General features: G+C 38.1%; 1 protein-coding gene across 4 annotated transcripts in view; it reads right to left on the bottom strand.

The window, feature by feature from the left end:
• Nucleotides 1-20337, bottom strand: part of LOC145982320 (next to BRCA1 gene 1 protein-like) — a 47309-nt gene that overhangs the window by 8888 nt on the left and 18084 nt on the right. For 3 of the 4 annotated variants that reach the window (XM_083115880.1, XM_083115883.1, XM_083115881.1), the window contains exons 6-10: nt 17225-17561; nt 15517-15634; nt 8229-8350; nt 3154-3238; nt 975-1361 (exon numbers count right to left, since the gene is read on the bottom strand). In XM_083115880.1, the coding sequence (XP_082972006.1) occupies nt 975-1361; nt 3154-3238; nt 8229-8350; nt 15517-15634; nt 17225-17561 (1049 nt within the window). The remainder of the gene's footprint in view (nt 1-974; nt 1362-3153; nt 3239-8228; nt 8351-15516; nt 15635-17224; nt 17562-20337) is intronic. The other variant, XM_083115882.1, reaches the window with a different exon arrangement.

The raw sequence follows: 20337 nt of genomic DNA, 5'->3' as shown, positions 1-20337 counted from the left end.
ATTTTTGTAAACTAAATTTAAAAAAAAGAAGAAGATTTTTGCACAGAATACTGTACATTCCAAAAAAAGAAACAAGTTCGGAATGAAAAGTGAAATATGTCTTCACATTATAACCTCCTGTATACTTTTCCAGGCTTCTGAATGTTTTACCAAATTCTCTCTTTATCACATGTTCTTTTCCCTCCATTTTTTCAGGTCAGTGAGAACCCTGCATGATAATAAACATAAAATTACAGTGGTTGCCATACTATGCAAAAGTTACTAATTTCCTTTTTGTCACTCCCTCCCCATCACACAAAAAACAAAGAAAAGTAAAATCATGAAGTTTTGTGAGTTCTTGAGTAACAATTTGCCTTTTAAGCACCCAAAAATTTTGTATGGACAAGTGCCACTTTATTGATTAAAGATTTCTAAGAAACCGCTAATGAGAATAACCTGTATCATAATTAAATAGCACTTGAATTCCAATTCATTACGCAAAATTTTATCTTTGTAGTACTTAGCTTCAAACATAGCCAAATCAATGTAACTAATGGTTTATTAACATTATGTCTTCATTTTGAATACCTAACTTTACAAGAAACTGAAAAATGTATACACCTGTTCCACACATTATTAAAATTATTTACTGGAAATTTAAATTAATATACACACAAAACATGCTTAAGTATCCATGTACCTGTTAAACAGGTACGTGGATATGTAAGTCTGTTTCATGTGCATATTAATATCTTACAGTGTCTAAATTTTCATAACATGAATGGAAGTTTTAAATTTCTTACTTAAACATTTTTGTCTTGTAATATCTTCAACAAGCATCAAGAAAAATAAATGTAAGCAATATATAAAATAAATCAATGAAACTTGGAATACACATACATGGTAGTCAAACAAAAAAAATTAACAAGCAGACCATGTAAAGTTAAAGTTTTCAGTACTTTTTCTCAATTTATTTTATTTATTTATGTTTTTACCTGGTGATCCTAATGGGACATCACAAAGGAAACAGGGTGGCATAGGAACCACCACAAAATTATCCTCTGCATCTGATGATAAACTCAGAACACTTCCTGAGAGCACACTCAGGTTGTCAGAGTCGCTCTCGTACTCGGCCCTCAAAGATTCTGTTCTCTGCTTCAAACATCCAATGGTTTCAGGAACATCATTTCTCTCTTTTGCAGCTGGAACATCCTTCCCGCAGTCAACGACGTCACAGACTTTGGCTCCTGCTGATTCTGCAGGTGCTGGCGAAACATTCTGCGTGCACTCCACTTCCTGACATTTAATATTCAGTTCTGTTGGCCTCTTTGTGTCAATTTCCTTCATTTCAAAACTGTTCAGTCCAGAATTAACAGCTTCTGCTGAAGGAAAGTTAAATGTATACTTATTTCTCTCGCTACATTGCAAGAGCTGAAGATGAATTAACACAGACTTGCAACAACATACAGTGGAATCCCAAATTATACATTTTCCCCCATATGTATATATACATAGGGATGGGAGAGATTAATCAGTACTCTATCGGTATCGGCCGATATAGGTGAATCGGTTTATTGGTAGAATTACCAATTATTTTACCGATCCCGATATATCAGCCAAAATGTCTTATCGGCCCATCCCTAATATTCAATCTTGATAGTCCCAACAAAGAAAAAAAAATCTCGATTTTACACTTTCCTGTATTTTATGTTCCTTCAGCTTGGTCCCTTGATTGATTGGTACAGGCATGCATATTTCGTTTTTGACGAAAACACAAAATGTGATATAACACATTCTAATGTTAATTTTTCATGTTTTTTGAAAGATGTGAGGTGCATTTTCCTACCCTGTTTTGTCACGAAATAATGCGAAATGAACTGCAAACTGCGAAATAGACTCTTAAAAATGAAATTTGGAGTTCATTTACCGACGCGACACTTTCTGAAGTCAGAATTATCCTGCGAGTTATGTAATTCATGGAAAATTGATTAATTCTGCTGTAAATATTTGAGAAGCAAAAATGGATAGGATCCCTTTATGCAGGAATAAACTTAATATTCTGGTAACGACATAAATGTGTTATTAGAAGGGATATGTTTATTTTGTGTAGTAAGTGCAGTTTTTAAATCAAATTTAAAATTATATTCAAATTTTTAAAACCAAAATGTAATTTTGATACTGCTTTTTCACTGCTATAACAGCAAAATTTTATTTTATTTACCACTTTTGAACCAGAAATTGACTGTTTTTGTACCAGTATGTTGCTTTTTTATTTACCAAAAATATGTGCCTCTATTGATTGGGTTCATTTTACTTCGCTTTTCTGCCACTTTTGGCAAAGATGAGGATGAGTGATGATGTGATGAAATTGATGGAGACGCTCAAGATCACCCATGCCTAAGATCGGATTCAAAACCCTGGACCTCTGGCATCGTAGTGTGCTGTACTAACTACTCTGCTGGCTGGTCTCTTGAAAAAATTTAGGTTCCATTGTATTTAGTTCAGCAAAACTTCGATCCTTTCAGTTGCAAATACAGTGGAACCTCGATTTAATGTTTTTCAGGGGGCCCAGCAGAAAAAAACTTAGAATGCGGGGAAATGAAAAATCAAGGAACATTTTGGAACATTTGTGCAACAGACGGTGTAGAAAAGAATCTCCAAATGCTCCACATTTCTTTATATGGTTTTAGACTCTCAACGATGAAATCAGTATTAAGACAGAAAATAGTAAGAAGTTACGTATACTAAGCTTGTACACGCAAAAATATGTCTTTCCCCCAAAATACCCAAGATAAGGCTTGCATGATAAATAACAATACAACATTTGAAGAACTATTCTGAAAGTATTTGAATCACAATCTAAATGCATTTTTGCAACCACCTATTTCTATTTACAAACCCACAACTGCTATTATCTTCAGTTGACATTAGACAGTAGCACTAGCGCATTTTTCTCCAACCTCCAACATTTTTAAGAATTTTATCCGTGTGATTCTAAGTCAAACAGACCAATGGAGATAATTCATATACATGTGTAAATATAAACATTCAAACAATATAACAATCTAAAAATTGCAAGAAAAGCTGTATAGTAAATTGCTCATGCACACTATAAATTTCAAGTTTATATTTTTGCAAATAATTTTTTTTTTCATATTTGACAAAGAAAATTACCTTGCAGATATATCTTTTGGAAATCGTCTTCTAACTGTTTAGTTGCTACGTCAAAAGCAACAGGTGGAGAGTTCCCTTTTAATGCCTGAAGAAAAAAAAAGATCATTGTATAAATTAGCACATAATTTCTACACACTGATAACATCAACATATTCTAAATAGTATATATTTCAAATTTATGCTATCAAGATGATTAGAAAATTCACATACATGCCTGTGGCCTACATGACAATTAACACCTGCACATTCATTGTGTACTCTTTCGCACCCTCCCCCCAAATTATTAAACATATAGCCTTCAAAATTGTATCTTGGTCTTGGTTCTCAATGTCTGCAGACAACAAATCAGGAATATTTCACTGAGCCTAAAGTTGTATTATAATCTGTAAAAATAAAAAAACTTACAAACAAATCAGGTTATAATACATAAGACTGATACAATACTACACTGGAAGTGCTGTAGGTGGGTGTGTGGAGGAAGAGAATCAGATTTTGGAAATTGCTTTCATAATATTGGAAAATTTCCAACACAATACTTTAAAGAATTGTAACGCAAGTGCAATTGTCTATCTAATCAGCATATCCTCTGAATTATGGTGTGAAATAAGGTTCTTATGATTCAGTACTATTTATGTTGAATAGACCGTGGCATACCCAGGGAGCAGATACAGGTTATGGTTCCTATTGTACACAAGTTTCCTTTGTATAAGGCATACCTTACACAACATGCCATCATTTCACTACATCCCTAAATTCTAGTTTAGACATATACTTTCTTTTTTTTTAGTTACTCTGACTTATGCCAATTCATATGGCTTCTTCAGGATTGATTGTTTGATATTGCAAGGTCTGCCCCTGGAGCGTTACCTGGTTGATGGATCTACTGAACCTCGGCTTCACACTCAGTAATTCTTTGGGGCTTGAAACTCCTCATCCCAGGGATTGGGTATCCGGCTACTCAGTTGTCATTGGAAGGTCCGTCGTAATTCTAGGTTAAAGGTTCTCAATCTACTTGTAGTTCTTGACAAAGATCCTACAAGCAGTCAACAATCCTTCTTCCCATCCAGTTCCGTCGATGTCCAGTTAAGTATCCAACTTCCTTTTCTTTCTTCAGCCTCTGACCAGAGAATGGAAGATTCTTCCATGACCACGGAATAAGACAAGGTGTACCCTGACGAGGGTTATGAACGTTGTCTACCAACAGTCTATAGACTAACCTCTAAATTCCGGAATATCTCAGGACAATCACAACTCTCTCAATTATATCTCCCGACCAGAAGCATAGAACTGAGAGAATACACGCCTTCTGACCACAAAAGCTAAGTAAATATCCTAAGGTGAGCCCGAATGAACTAAGTTCTAATATGGAATTGGATACAAAGGCAGAAGTCCAGGCGTTTAAAGAAAAGACGGTTATACGAGTTCCGCGTTCATCAGAGTTCCGAGTACAATGGCCATGAGCCACCGAGCTTCACTGCTTATATCTGATTCCTCGGTGCCGTGATGGATTTACAAACTTTTATCTTTACATAATTAGTAACACGTATAAATTATTAATTTCACACTTTTGTGATTATTAATCATACAATGGAATTTAAAACATTATACACTGTATTTAATTTGACCAGGGAGTATGTCTTCCTTCAGCTTCCATTTCTCCCTGCAATGGCCACGCGATATGCTAACAAAGAAAGATAAAAAAATACAACGTAAAAAATGTTAAGTAAAAAAATTATACAGGTTTTGTGTTATAACTTTATTTTGCGTCCACGTAGCTAAATTCTAAAGAGACCTTTTTTCAGCTATAAAATCACGGACTATTATGATATTAGACTAATTACTGTCCGCCAAGGAACACAGCAGATATCGATTGTGAGATTGTAAGATCGTGGCTGTCTGGCACTTCACAATAACAGTAGCTTTTCCTGCATTGTTGCTACCAATAAACAACTTCCAGCTCTTAGCTTGCTGGCAGAAAGAACAAACTCTTGAAACTTATAACCTACACCAGGATGTATAGTTTATATACGAGGTGTGTTCCACACTACTATGTAATCAACTATTAACATATAAAAGTATACCAAAAAAATATATATTGAGTTTATATATTCTTGTAATGTGGAGACTGCCTCACGTTACAATTTATTTTAGTTCATTTTCTTCCACTTTTGGCTACTTGCGAAGATGAGGATTAACCTTTTGGTGCCCAAGGCCATTTTTACATGTAACCCCCTTGATGCCCAAGCTGATTTTAAGCAAAATGCAGAGTTTCAATTAAATGAGTGTAGATCGGAGGCAAATTGCCCTAGAGAGATGAGTGATATACCGTTGTACGCGGAATGAACCAGAGATGCAGACTATATAAAATTTAAGCAAATTCGGCATATATGTGGCGGGGAGAGGGGGCTAACTATCAAAATTCCAAAAATTCGGGGAAAAAAATTTGGTTCCCCCACCCTCCCCCCAAGAAAAAATACATGACAGTGTCGACATGCACATGGAAATGATCGCTGACATGTAAGGAACACAAAAATATGTGCATTATTATCATATGACCAATGTAACTTGAGTTGTACCCCCAAAAGGAATGATCGGCATGCCACTGATTCAAGCTTCAAAATGCAGCGGTACCTTGAAATGACTTTAGCTCAGAGACTATTTGCCCTGGAGATATGAAAGATATACCTTTGTACGCAGAATGAATCACAGATTTAGACGATATATAATTTATGCACATTCGGCGTATATATGGAGGGGGAAAGGGGGGAAATCCCCTGAAAATACTTTTTTTTTTAAAAAATGGGGTTTCTCCCCCCCCCCCCCCCCCGCCCCCCTGAAAAAAAGGATATGAAAAGTTCAAAATGCACATAGAAATTATCGCTGGCATGTAAGAAACAGAAAAATATTTGCATCATTGTCGTATGACCAATGTAACGCAAGTTGTACCCCTGAAACGAAAGGCTTGTACGCCACTGTCTCAAGCTTCGGAATTGAGCGAAATGCAGAGTTACATTGAATTGACTACAGCTCAGAAATAACTGCCCTAGAGATATGAAAGATATACCATTGTACGTAGAATGAATCACAGATTCAGATGAAATATAATTTATGCACATTCGGCGTACATATGGAGGGGGAAAGGGGGAAATCCCCTCAAAAATACTTTTCTTAAAAAAAATAGTGTTTCCCCCCACCCCCCGAAAAAAAATGTCAAAATGCACAAAATGAAAAAATTTATGCAAATTTGGCGTATATATGGAGGGGGAAGGGAGAAAACCCTCAAAAATTATTTTAAAAAATTGTCACTTCACCCAAAAAATGTCATTGCACTTGGGCACAAAACGACACCTATGCACAACATTCACGGACGAAAAGCTAGAACGTAGTGAAAAATGAGCGCCGATTCTTGCAGCTGCTTGAAATTCTAGTTTTAGACAATGCAGGGTAACCCCTGTTGCAACTTGTGGACACTTGTGCTTAAAAAAACAAAGGTTTCCATCAGCACGCTTCGAAATTCCATATTCACAACGCAGATTCAACAACCAGTCTTCACTCTCCCCCCACCCCATCCCCACCCCCTGCTTGCACCCTCATGGAAAACTTTCATTTTGACATCGGATACTGATAAACAAGCTTCCTTCGAATGCAGTTGACAGGAGGGAGTGAAAAGCATTGCTTTAGAACAACAAAGCTGGTCTTCCTTTGTCGGCAAAAATTTGACCTTGAAAAGAGACGCAAAAGAGAAGTCCCTTTTCCCGCCTTTTCCCCTCCATTTTCATGAAGACAAAAAAAAATGCAAAAAAACATTTCCGTTAAATACATGTGTTAGGAACAATATTAAAAAAAAATCGAAATTCTAGCAAAAAATAGAAAAGTTATAACGTAAAAACTACGACCTTGACACAGCATCTCGATCGAGACGCTTGGTACCGGGAGGGTTACATTTGGGTATCTCGATCGAGACGCTTGGGTCCCAAAAGGTTAATGGTGAAAAGTGAGATGGATGAAAGGACAATCACAAACACACAAGGACAGAACACAACATGAGCCCCATGGAGGAATATACTGGATGTGAGTCCAAATGCCAGAGCCTCACTAGTCTGCAAAATCCAGTACAGGGTGTACTACGAGGAAGTGAGGTTGGAATTTGGGTGTTTTCTCAAAGATTAATGCCTTACAGCCTGGCTTATTCAGGTGTTAAGGCAAAATAGTAGAAGTTTAAACCATGTAAATGGTAAGTTGGCTTAAAAAGGATTAAAAGGCAAAGCAGAGTGCCCTGGCACTTGCTTCCTATTTCATCTCAGGCTGACTGTTTTATTCAGTACAATATGTATATACCACAGTACATTCATCAATCAATATCATTATCATATGTTGCATATCTCTTCAATGGGAATGCCATTAGCTGCAGGATTCTAAAAATTGCAATGGTTTATCTCATTTTGCATTTTCATGCAGTGCAAAAATTCAATTATCACTATGTATTGGTAAAGTATGGATAATTTTACCAATCTATTTCTGTAAACAGCCTCAACTAAGTGTAATTTCTTGCTTTATTTTTATGAATATAAAGGTACAAATCATTTACATTTCTCTTTTGGTAAAGTAGCTGTCTAAATATGTTTCTTCCTTTGCTAACCCAAAACTATTGCAATTTATGTTGCATCAGTCGCAGTCCAAGATATATTACATGGTAGACAATTGGGTATCTTCGGAAAGTGTCACCCCTTGCACTCCGTCATCAATTTCATATTGGTACTTTATCGGTATTGGCGAAATGTTCATATCAGTACATCCTTAGTTTAAGCAAATAACATTATTAAGTTGTAATGCAAAATACAATCTTAAAGTAGTCTTTCATGGAGTATATAGATAGAAAGAGCACAGATTGTTAGTCATTATTATCAAGGAGGTGGATCATGCATGAATCATATTTCAAGTGGTAGTAGTTTGCCAGCATGATGTAACTGCATTTACTTAGATTTAAAAAAAAGTAATCCTTGAAACACTGACTTATGTCAATTGTATTGCAATGTAATGTAGGGAAATGCTTTGTAATAACATTTCAAGCTCACCTGGTTAGTAGTAGTAGTTGCAGGAGTATCAGCATCAACCACTACGCTGAATCCGATCCACTGGCCAAACCTCTCTTCATTATGATAGAAGTGCCAATATGATTCATACCGTCCAGGAGTACCTGCAAAAAAACAAAAGATTCCATGACAACTGTTGGTAAACATGATAAATAAACAATCTCTAACAGATTTTCTTTTTACATCACTTTCCTGCCTGTTATGTTAGTCACAACAATAAGAATGAATGATGATTAGATTAAATTGATGAAGAAATACAGACACCCACACCTGGTGCCATCGTCAGATAGACTGAGAGTCCGGCATCCAACATGTTCAGCCACAAGGTACATCTTAGGGATGGGACAGATTAATCGGTACATTATCAGTATCAGCCGATTGATATAGGCATATCTGTTTATTGATATTGTGGATCATGTTATTGATAACATGTATAATATAATATATGATAGTTAAATTTCTAATAGCCTGTAATTTGATGGAAAATTCTGCCATTTTATTATCTTTATGAATACAAAAGCAAGGTAAATGCCTATGACTTTGTCTACCTAAGCTGACAACCTACTGTAGCCACCTTCTTACACATATTAATTGAGGGGCTCATTGGACAATTCATGTTCTACATGAAACATTAGGAATTTTACATTGGATCAGTGGAATATTGGTTATTGGTATCGATAAATTTTTGTAGCTATTTTAATCAATTTAAAAAAAATATTCATGAATGATAAAAAAAAATAATGCTGATAGAATTCTTGGAAGGATTGGAGCAGGGAATTCCCTAATCCCTCTTCAAACTCAAGACACTGAGAAAGCCAGATGATAATAGCAATGGAACACAGCGCACCGACCAATGAAAAACTTCTTGTTAGCCCCCTAAGTGGTGTTACACCATTGGAGTTCAGTTATTGCTGTAAAAAGAATTGTAACTTGCCATTCTTCCAGAAACAAAGACACACAATACATTCAATTCTATTCAAATTTACAAGAAATAAAGAGTATGAAAAATCTTTGTGGTGAACTGCTGGATATCAAGTTACAACATTTAGATGCTGTTATCAGCCACATTGAACAAAAATGAGAAGAATAAGGTACTCCTTGCATTTTAACAGTTAGAATGAACTGGTGAACGCTAAGCTTTAATCCGATGTAAAAATTGTAAATATTTTCGTTCAGATGAAACTAACCACTCTTCCAATGTAACCTGCATCATTGCCTACAGCTATGTATGAGGTGTATTTTTTAAAGTCTGTTTGCCAATATCCCTTGGAGACATAGTACTCCGCATGCACAGAAGCACACACCATTTGGAGCCATGTCATCAGTGTGTGTGCTTCGAACAGTGTAATTGCAATGTTTAAGATGATCGAGCAGCCTGCCGACTGTGTGATGCGGTCAGTGATCTGGTTTTTGGCAGCAGCAGAAATTCATCACCAGATTTGTGAAGTGTATGGTTTCAATGCAATGAGTGATAGCAAAGTGTGGAAATGGGCGAGAATGTCCAAGACAGGCGGGAGAATGTGCATGATGAGCCATGCTCAGGTCAGCCATCTGTGGTCAGTGATGATTTGGTGCATGCAGAATATGTCAAAATTCATGAAATATCCATTTAACTTTTTCGCTGCGGTCGTCGCATTTATGCACAGCACACCATGTGCCTTGCTCCGCGGAAGTCACATTATTGCGAGTTCATACTTCCACTCGCTGCGGGTGTCGCATTTCCGCAGTACGTCGCTTTTAGTAGCTTTCTGACATCTGTTGATAGTATTTGGAACTATTTGAACTTGTAGTTTTGTTTATATCCGTATGATGTCGCTAATTACGCCTCCGTTTAGAATACGAGCGTTGAGTGCTCTGACATGTCAGTTTCAAATGCATGTTCGAATGTAAACAACATGGCTTCGTCAAGTCGTCAACACTTGTCTGATAATGATGTTACTCAACTGTTGAATCAGAAGGTGAATTAAGTTGTGACGATAATAGCGACAGTTTTTATGAGACTTCAAGTGGTGACAGTGATTGTGTAGTGTCTGATGAAGAATTTGTACCGCCGTTCGTAACATCATGGAGCAGAGTGCAAACTAGCATTGATCTAGGTGCGGGAAGTTCGACACAGGCAAGTGCTAACTTACTTGGTGACAGTACAGTATTTAGCACACCATTTTCTTGTTTTATCAAATATTTCCCCCGCTCAGTATTTGAACACACAGCAGAACAAACTGAAGTTTTCGCCACCCAGTATCTTGATACTACTTACGAATTTCCACGCCACTCCACCACTCTGCGTCATCCCATGTTTTGAGAAATACCATACCATCAGGGACTACAGAATGGTTTGCCAGTGCAAGGAATGACTTTTGTAATTTCTCTATAACATATTTTGCAGTGTAATTTTTTAAAATTATTCTTTCTAAATTTTTTTCATGATTGGGAAAAGAGAGACGAGGTAGTATATAAATACGGAGAAACTAGTACTCACTTTTATCCGCGAAGCTGTTTTTTCTTCTTTTTCGATTAATTTCAGTGGCCACTGCCACCATCCTCGTTGGAACTTGCTGCGCTGTTGCTTGGCGTGCGTCTTTTGTTCGTAGTTCTCTGGCTGCCGTTAGATGCGCTGCTAGGTGCGCTGTGCATCTTGGGGCGTCGTCTGCTATTTCCGGGCGATAGCTGCTGCAGTAGTGGAATCCAAGTATGGTGCGCTTGCCCGCTATCGATGTTTAGTTCGTGCGGGAAGTGCATTATGGCGTGCGTTTCCTTGATTTTGGTGTCTATGAGCGTGTGGGCAGTGTGTTTGACTCGAACCTTTTGAATTTTATGGCTATTGTATTTGATATGTCTAGCAAGACCAGTAGTGGGTTGGGCTTTTTTCGCATCTGCTAGGTGCTGTTGGATTCTTTCATTGACAGATCTGATGAACCCGCCGATGTAATGAGCCTTGCATTCACACTCTGCATCATATACACCTGGGTTGTCAAGGGGGGAGAGGAAGTACCGTTTGTGCTTGTTCAGTTTATCAGTTATTTTGGAGTTGGGTTTGTGCGCCACTTTGATGCCAAATGGGAGAAGGGCTTTGGCTATGCGGTTGGAAGTGGTGGGATGGTAGGGGAAGGCAAACCATTTATATTGGTCGCTGGGGGTTGGTTGTGGCTGGGTTGCTTGTGGATGGGTTGATTGTGGTAGGTTAGGGTATTACCTGTATTTCCGCCTTACTGCACCAAGTGGAAAGTTGTGATTCAGTGTAGCCATGTTTCAGGGCTATTTCTGTGATGGTGGCTATCTCCTCTCGTAGATCCTCTTCTTTGCCACAGTAGGAGAAGGCTCTTCGATAAAAGTTTAGCCACACATTGGCTTTTTGCTTAGGGGGATGGCTAGAGAGAGCATGTATGTACTGGTTGCCTGCATCCGGTTTTCTGTAGACGGTGGTTGTGAATTTGTTAAGTGCACGGCTGATGGTGATGTCCAGGAAGTTGATTTTACCAAGTTTTTCATGCTCTACGGTGAAGTTGAGCCTGGGGTGGATGTTATTTAGTTTGTTCACTAGGAGGTTGAGTTCTTCTGCCTTTTTGTATACAACTATTGTGTCGTCCGCGTACCTTCCATATCGGATGTGTTGTAGTTCTGGAGTGTGGAGTATCTCTTTTTCAGCCAGGTGCATGACGATGTTGGCTAAAGGAGCTGATAGCGGGTTGCCCATCGCAAGGCCCTCGGATTGGTTGTAGAATTTATCTTTCTAGACAAACTTCCAATAGCCTGGTTATCTCTTGTACCTCTAGGGCCGGGATTCTGTTAGTTGTCAGCCATCTTTCCACCGAACGCAGTCTATGGGGATTGAACTGTACATATCTACTATATCAATGCTGGCTAATTTTGCACTGTCAGCTTGCACTATTGAAGTTACCAGATTTTTAGCATCGGCACTGTTGCGGAACACGTATGTAAGCTTGTGGTTGAAATGAGATATTTTGTTTTTTAGCCAGTTTGTTAGGTGAACTGTGGGGTAATTGAAGCCAGCTATTATAAGTCGCATGGGGATTCCAGGTTTATGAGTTTTAGGAATGCCATAGGCAATGGCAGGTGAAGGGTGGGGATTGAGGAGGAATTTGTGGTCTTGTTCACTAAGTATGGCACTAGATTTCACTGCATTTTTCACAATTCTATTGTACCTGTCTGTGGGGTCTTTTTTGATGACACTGTACGAGTCACTGTTTAGTTTGTCTATCACTTTCGTGGAGTAATCACCTTTGTGCATGATTACGAACTGGTTTGTTTTGTCAGACTTTAGACACCAAACATCATTGGTGTTCAGCCATTTGCCAAAATCGGAGAGGACAGAAGAGATTTCTTGGTGCACTGGATTAGGTTTCCTGGTTTTACTGTTGGTCATCACTTTTTGAAAAATTCCGGCTGCTGACGTTCTGATGTTTTCCGAATCTTGGGGTTTGGGAGCAAAACAAGCTGCTTTTTCTGCCGCACATATGAGGTCGAGGGTGGGTGGCTTACTGTTTTGTACATTAAACTTATCGCCGTAGGCAAGGAGTTCTTTGAATTTGTTGGGGATTGAGAGATTTGACAGATTTATTATGTTTTTTCCATGTCCGTCATCTGGGTTGATTGCATTCTCACTCGGCCATGTTCCTCCCAAGTGGTGAAGTTTGTTGCGTAAAGACCTAGTTTTTTGGTTTTCCAAGATTTGTAGCATGTATTCGATGTTAATCAATGATGTTTGGTGTCTAAAGTCTGACAAAACAAACCAGTTCGTAATCATGCACAAAGGTGATTACTCCACGAAAGTGATAGACAAACTAAACAGTGACTCGTACAGTGTCATCAAAAAAGACCCCACAGACAGGTACAATAGAATTGTGAAAAATGCAGTGAAATCTAGTGCCATACTTAGTGAACAAGACCACAAATTCCTCCTCAATCCCCACCCTTCACCTGCCATTGCCTATGGCATTCCTAAAACTCATAAACCTGGAATCCCCATGCGACTTATAATAGCTGGCTTCAATTACCCCACAGTTCACCTAACAAACTGGCTAAAAAACAAAATATCTCATTTCAACCACAAGCTTACATACGTGTTCCGCAACAGTGCCGATGCTAAAAATCTGGTAACTTCAATAGTGCAAGCTGACAGTGCAAAATTAGCCAGCATTGATATAGTAGATATGTACAGTTCAATCCCCATAGACTGCGTTCGGTGGAAAGATGGCTGACAACTAACAGAATCCCGGCCCTAGAGGTACAAGAGATAACCAGGCTATTGGAAGTTTGTCTAGAAAGATAAATTCTACAACCAATCCGAGGGCCTTGCGATGGGCAACCCGCTATCAGCTCCTTTAGCCAACATCGTCATGCACCTGGCTGAAAAAGAGATACTCCACACTCCAGAACTACAACACATCCGATATGGAAGGTACGCGGACGACACAATAGTTGTATATAAAAAGGCAGAAGAACTCAACCTCCTAGTGAACAAACTAAATAGCATCCACCCCAGGCTCAACTTCACCGTAGAGCATGAAAAACTTGGTAAAATCAACTTCCTGGACATCACCATCAGCCGTGCACTTAACAAATTCACAACCACCGTCTACAGAAAACCGGATGCAGGCAACCAGTACATACATGCTCTCTCTAGCCATCCCCCTACGCAAAAAGCCAATGTGTGGCTAAACTTTTATCGAAGAGCCTTCTCCTACTGTGGCAAAGAAGAGGATCTACGAGAGGAGATAGCCACCATCACAGAAATAGCCCTGAAACATGGCTACACTGAATCACAACTTTCCACTTGGTGCAGTAAGGCGGAAATACAGGTAATACCCTAACCTACCACAATCAACCCATCCACAAGCAACCCAGCCACAACCAACCCCCAGCGACCAATATAAATGGTTTGCCTTCCCCTACCATCCCACCACTTCCAACCGCATAGCCAAAGCCCTTCTCCCATTTGGCATCAAAGTGGCGCACAAACCCAACTCCAAAATAACTGATAAACTGAACAAGCACAAACGGTACTTCCTCTCCCCCCTTGACAACCCAGGTGTATATGATGCAGAGTGTGAATGCAAGGCTCATTACATCGGCGGGTTCATCAGATCTGTCAATGAAAGAATCCAACAGCACCTAGCAGATGCGAAAAAAGCCCAACCCACTACTGGTCTTGCTAGACATATCAAATACAATAGCCATAAAATTCAAAAGGTTCGAGTCAAACACACTGCCCACACGCTCATAGACACCAAAATCAAGGAAACGCACGCCATAATGCACTTCCCGCACGAACTAAACATCGATAGCGGGCAAGCGCACCATACTTGGATTCCACTACTGCAGCAGCTATCGCCCGGAAATAGCAGACGACGCCCCAAGACGCACAGCGCACCTAGCAGCGCATCTAACGGCAGCCAGAGAACTACGAACAAAAGACGCACGCCAAGCAACAGCGCAGCAAGTTCCAACGAGGATGGTGGCAGTGGCCACTGAAATTAATCGAAAAAGAAGAAAAAACAGCTTCGCGGATAAAAGTGAGTACTAGTTTCTCCGTATTTATTTATTTTTTTTTTTTCAAAATTAAAAAAAATTCAAAATTTCAAAATTTTTCAAAATATCATACCACCAGGGACTACAGAATGGTTTTCCTTTGCAAGGAATGAATTTTGTAAGTTCTCTCTCATATATAACGCAATGTAATTGTGAAAACTATTTGTTTATAAAAAAAATATTTTTTCAAATTTAATTACGCAGCCAAGGGATATTGTGTGCCAGAGAATTCCGCAGCGAAAGAGTTAAGAAGTTCCTTGGTGGCACGCATTTCGGCAGCGATGAAGAAGTGAAAACAGGAGTTGGGGAATGGCTTGCCTCGAAGCAGCTGACTTCTATGAGAAGGGTCATCGTACGTTGTGACAAATGTTTAAATTTAAATAACCACGGAACCTATGTGCAAAAATAGATCAAAGCATGTAGAATCTGACACAAAATAAATTTTCACTAAAATTGTGGCAGTGAATTCTTTTTTTTAAATAGACCTTACATAAAAAATATCTCTCATATATTTAAAAAATATGTTGAAATGGGAAGCATAATGAATAGTATACAAAGCAAATAAAGTTGTAAAAACAACAAAAATAAAATATTTTAATCATAATTTAAACAGAGAGTTAAGCAAACTACTACACTCGTTAAATTTGTTGAAATTAAACTCCAATGATATAGAAGCTATTTGTAATTGTCAAATACTTATGTATTGAAAATTTATACTCACTTGGAGCAACATAGTTCACACTAATCTGGCCTTCCTCTCCAGGTGTCAAGGCAGGGCATTTTACACCATACACATCAGGAACTAAACCATTAGAAGTATAATCTAGCTGCAGCTCAGTCTACAGAAAGCATTATATGGAAAGAACAAACAGAATATGTTAGGAATACACGCAACGGCACACATACACATACTGCAGTCACAAATTAGGAACACAGGTAGCAAGCAGTGGCGTGTACAAAGTGTGCTTGTGGTGTGTACACAGTGTAACTCCAATTTTGCATTCCCACATGCAATTTTTCCTTGTTTTCAGCATCAATTAAATCATGATATTCTATCATGTCACTAGTAAGGTTTCATAATAAAATTCACTCTGCCAACATAAATTAGTGTAAATACAGTGGAACCTCAATTTTACATTTTTCAGGGGAACATGCTGAAAAAACTTAAAATGCATGAAAACAAAATTTTATAACATTTTGCTATATTGGAACCATCAAGATTGAATGTACAATGCAGGAAAATGTAAAATCCAGGAATGTAAAATTTTGGTTCTAATGTACTACATTTTACATAATTCACAGGATATACACAATAAGTCTAGAATATGTAAAGTTTCAGCCAGTATTGGTGATTAAATCCAGAGACTTCTTGCCATGAATATCAGTGCTATCTCGAAAAATTGATCTCTTGAAAGAAAAATGCATGTGTACTGTTTTTGTAGCAAGGTAGGTAAGAAGTTACACATATAAATAGTAAATGAGGAATTCATAATAAGTAACATCCCTGTTTCTTTGCTTGCCAATACTCAATTTTTGCAGTAGTTACAATAGTCTTCCAATGCAATGGGATAGGTAGAATGTTTCTCCCTTCTACTCGGCATGCCAATGTCTCCAACTGTTTGGATTTGTGAACACAGATAGTTATCTGTCAGATTTTAGACACCAAACTTCATAGTCAAAAAGTGATGATCAGCAGTGAAACCAGGAAACCTAATCCAGTGCACCAAGAAATCTCTTCTGTCCTCTCTGAGTTTGGCAAATGGCTGAACATCAATGAAGTTTGGTGTCTAAAATCTGACAAAACGAACCAATTTGTAATTATGCACAAGGGCGATTATTCAAACAAAGTAAAAGACAAACTAAACAGTGACTCATACAGTGTTATCACTAGAGGCATGCAAATTTCGTTTTTGACGAAAACACAAAATATGAAATAACATGCTGTAATGTTCATTTTTCATGTTTGTGAAAGGTGTGAGGTGCATTTTTCTACCTTGTTTTGTCACAAAATAATGCAAAATAAACTGCAAAATGCGAAATATATTCATAAACACGAAATTTACCATTTATATACCGACGCGACATTTTCTGAAGTCTGAAGTATCCTGCGAGTTATGCAATTCACAAAAATTGATTAATTCTGCTGTAAATATTTGAGAAGCAAAAATGGACCCCTTTACACAGGAATAAACTTAATACTCTGGTAACTACATAAATGTGCTATTAGAAGGGGTAAGTATATTTTGTGTAATAAGTGCACTTTTTAAATCAAATTTTGGTTATATTCACAATTTGAAAACCAAAATGTCATTTTATATAGCACTTTTGATGTGATTATTCACCGCTATAACACCGAAATTTTATTCACATGATACAACTGCAGAAGTGCACAGAAGCAAATGCGATAGAAAGACTGCATATGTACTAACCTTATCTGTCCATGTAATGGCCCCACTATTTTTAACTCTCCAAATTTTGGTAAAACTTGATGACCTCTTCACATGGGTTCCATTTGGTATAGTCTCATCTTTGACTAAAGTGACATCCATCCAACTGGTGTTCACCGATGCATCATTAGATTTCTTTCTCAGCAAATATCTCCTGTCACCAACCCTTTCTGGTCTGCTCCTGGACTGCTCTCGGGACTTCTTTTCCATGATCCGCTTGGTCTTGTGTTCCAGTTTTTCTAATTTGGAATCCAATTTCTTCTCCAACTTCTTCTCACGTTTGTGTAGCTTCTCTAATTTCTTCAACAATTTGTATTCTCTGCAAAGAAAGAAAAGTTTAATAATCGTTAAGTGTGTGAACACGTGTGTAAATAAAACCATGCTTTATAGTCACATGCTGAGACATTTATTTGTTGACGAAAATGTCTGCAAGAATAAGACATTCACGCTGGTCATTCTTCATTAAATTATTATAACAGCCAAGTTCCGTGGTGAAGTGGTTAGTGCATCATCCTATGATGCCAGGGGCCCCAGGTTCGAATCCCAGCAAGGGTGTTCTTTGTGAGTGTTCCTTCATAACTTGCATCATATCGTTACTCATCCTTATCTTTGTAATTAGCCAAAAGTATCAGAAAGTGGAGTAAAATAAACTAGAGTTGGAAGATGTCGGAAACAAAGTTTTTTTTGGGAAAAAAACTTTTTCCCACAGCTTTTTTCACAAAAGTGTTTCAAATCAATGAAAATACAGGAGTTAGCAGTATTTTTGCTCTTCCATGGTTTTTGTTTATCTCCCTACTGTAAAATACACTCATTTCTAAATATAAAATACAATATACAATATGAAATTTGTAGCTAGACATAAACAGTGTTTCAAGAAAGCTGGCTTTTTTGAATGGACAGTTCTTTCCAGGTTATCTTCAATTGTAATATAATTAAGCCTTGTTTCCATATTGAAAACACCGAGTTGCTGACCAAGGCAGTCTATTCCGATATAAAAACACTTAACATGTTATCTTCATATTTCGGTAGGCTTATTAAATATATCTATGTAGTATAAACATATTCACATATCTAGAGTAGTTTTGTATGTGTTTTTAATAGAACCTAATAGTATATGATTTTCAATGTTTGAATTTGTTATACGAACATGTACATGAAGCAATAAAATACTGTTCTACCTTTTGAAAATCAGATCTCTTTATATTAAATTTTGTGTTCAGTAAAATATATATTTGTATTCTGGCTTTCCAGTACATCATGTATAATTTGGTTAAATGGCCGCTAAATCTGGTCACGGAGCAACTAGTGATGTATTTTGGCTTCGGCTTCTTGGTGCAGTGGTTCTCAACCTTTCAGACACCACAGCCCAGTAATTTATTTCTCACAAGTCAATGCCCTGATCCCAACTATTCACTCATAAATACATTTCTGATCTTTAAACTTTATATGGAAATTAATATATCAAGCATGGCATAATCATAGTTCAATTATGTATAGACTTGTTGTCAAATATAAAATTAGATTTAAAAAAAAATGTCAACAACTCCTGGGTGCAATGGACTTTCTTGCGCCCCGTCGGTTGAAAAACACTGGCACTAAAATTGAAGTATAGAAGCAAATAAGACTGGCCGCAAATCTGGACTGGACCTACAGTTTGAACCTCAGACCTCTTCTTATTACAACGCAACACTCCAGATGCTCATTCATGATTATAAAAGGAACCTTCTATCAAAAAGACAGCCTTTTTCCATCAACAGTATTTGCAATTTATTCTCTGTGATTTACAGGCTAAATGAAATCTTAATCTCTGATGGAGTAGCTAACAAGCTTGTCAAGTATAGAGAACATTCAGACCGAAGCAACACATGCCAGGGTGGGGGGTGGGGCATTGAAGTGGCAAGTGACATGGACCTCTTCAGTCTGTAAGCAAGCATCCACCAATCATGCACAAACAAGACTGAGGCAACATGATGCAAGTGAATGAAGGAGCTTTGAGACTGAAGTCACAGATGACAAGCGACACAGTCTCCTTCAGTATAAAGCAAAACATTCCCCATGCATGCAAGAACAACAGACTGAAGCAGCACGATTCATGCCATTGAGAAAACAGTGTAATCCGAGCAACATGCAAGTGACATGTTTAGCTCGATGTCGCATTTCGGTTCAAAAAGGTTGAATGAGGGTCTGCTTCAAAGGGACACATATCACTTGTTGCTTCGGTCTGAAAGTTCCCTGAGAAAATGGTAAGTGACAAATGACATTTGCAGCTTATGTTGCTTCGGTTCGAGAGGTTGCATTTACTTCTAAGGGTTGCTATCATCTCAAAGCTCGGTTAAACAGGATATATATATAATTTGAGAATATTCAATGTTTCGGGATAACATTTTATTATCGAATCTCTGCTTCCTTTGCTGATTATTCAGGGTATACACAAATGAATGGTGCAGTTACGAGGAGCATGCCGAAAGTTTTTAGCAGTGCAATAATGTAACATCGCAGCAACTGTGCATGTGTTGCATTTGACAGCCCGATGTTTATTGACCTTGAGCAAACAATGGGTAGAGTGAGTCAGCGATAGTGTGGTGAGAGGTAAGAGGGATAAGGCAGTGCACGTCGTCCATTGTTGTTGTTAGTCATGGAGCTGTCAAGACGTGACTTACGTGCCATGATTTTGTTACATTTAAAAAAAAGGCTTAACCGCAGAGCAGTGCGTTGAAAGTTTAGTGAATACTTTAGGGGAATCTGCCCCTTCACGAGCCAGTGTTGGAAATTGGTTTCGAGAATTTAAAAGGGGTCGTGTGTCACTTGAAAATGAACCTCGTGCCGGACGGCCTGACACTGCAGCGACACCCGAAAACATGGAAGCTGTGAGGCAAATGGTGAAAGATGATCCCCATATATTTTTTTATTTTTTTTGGAGATAGAAACGACTCTCAACATTGGGTCAACAGCAGCACAGACAATTGTACATGAACACTTGGGTCTCAGGTAAAGGTGTTCTCGCTGGGTCCCACATTCACTCACGGAAATGGAAAAACAGGGGAGGGTGGAGTGGTGTGAATTTATGTTGGAGAAATTCAACCAAGGTGCAAGTC

The sequence above is a fragment of the Lepisma saccharinum genome, unplaced genomic scaffold (genome assembly GCF_977018435.1).
Source record: "Lepisma saccharinum unplaced genomic scaffold, izLepSacc3.1 HAP1_SCAFFOLD_102, whole genome shotgun sequence".
Lineage (NCBI taxonomy): Eukaryota > Metazoa > Arthropoda > Insecta > Zygentoma > Lepismatidae > Lepisma > Lepisma saccharinum.
This window is presented reverse-complemented; position numbering and strand designations above follow the sequence as displayed.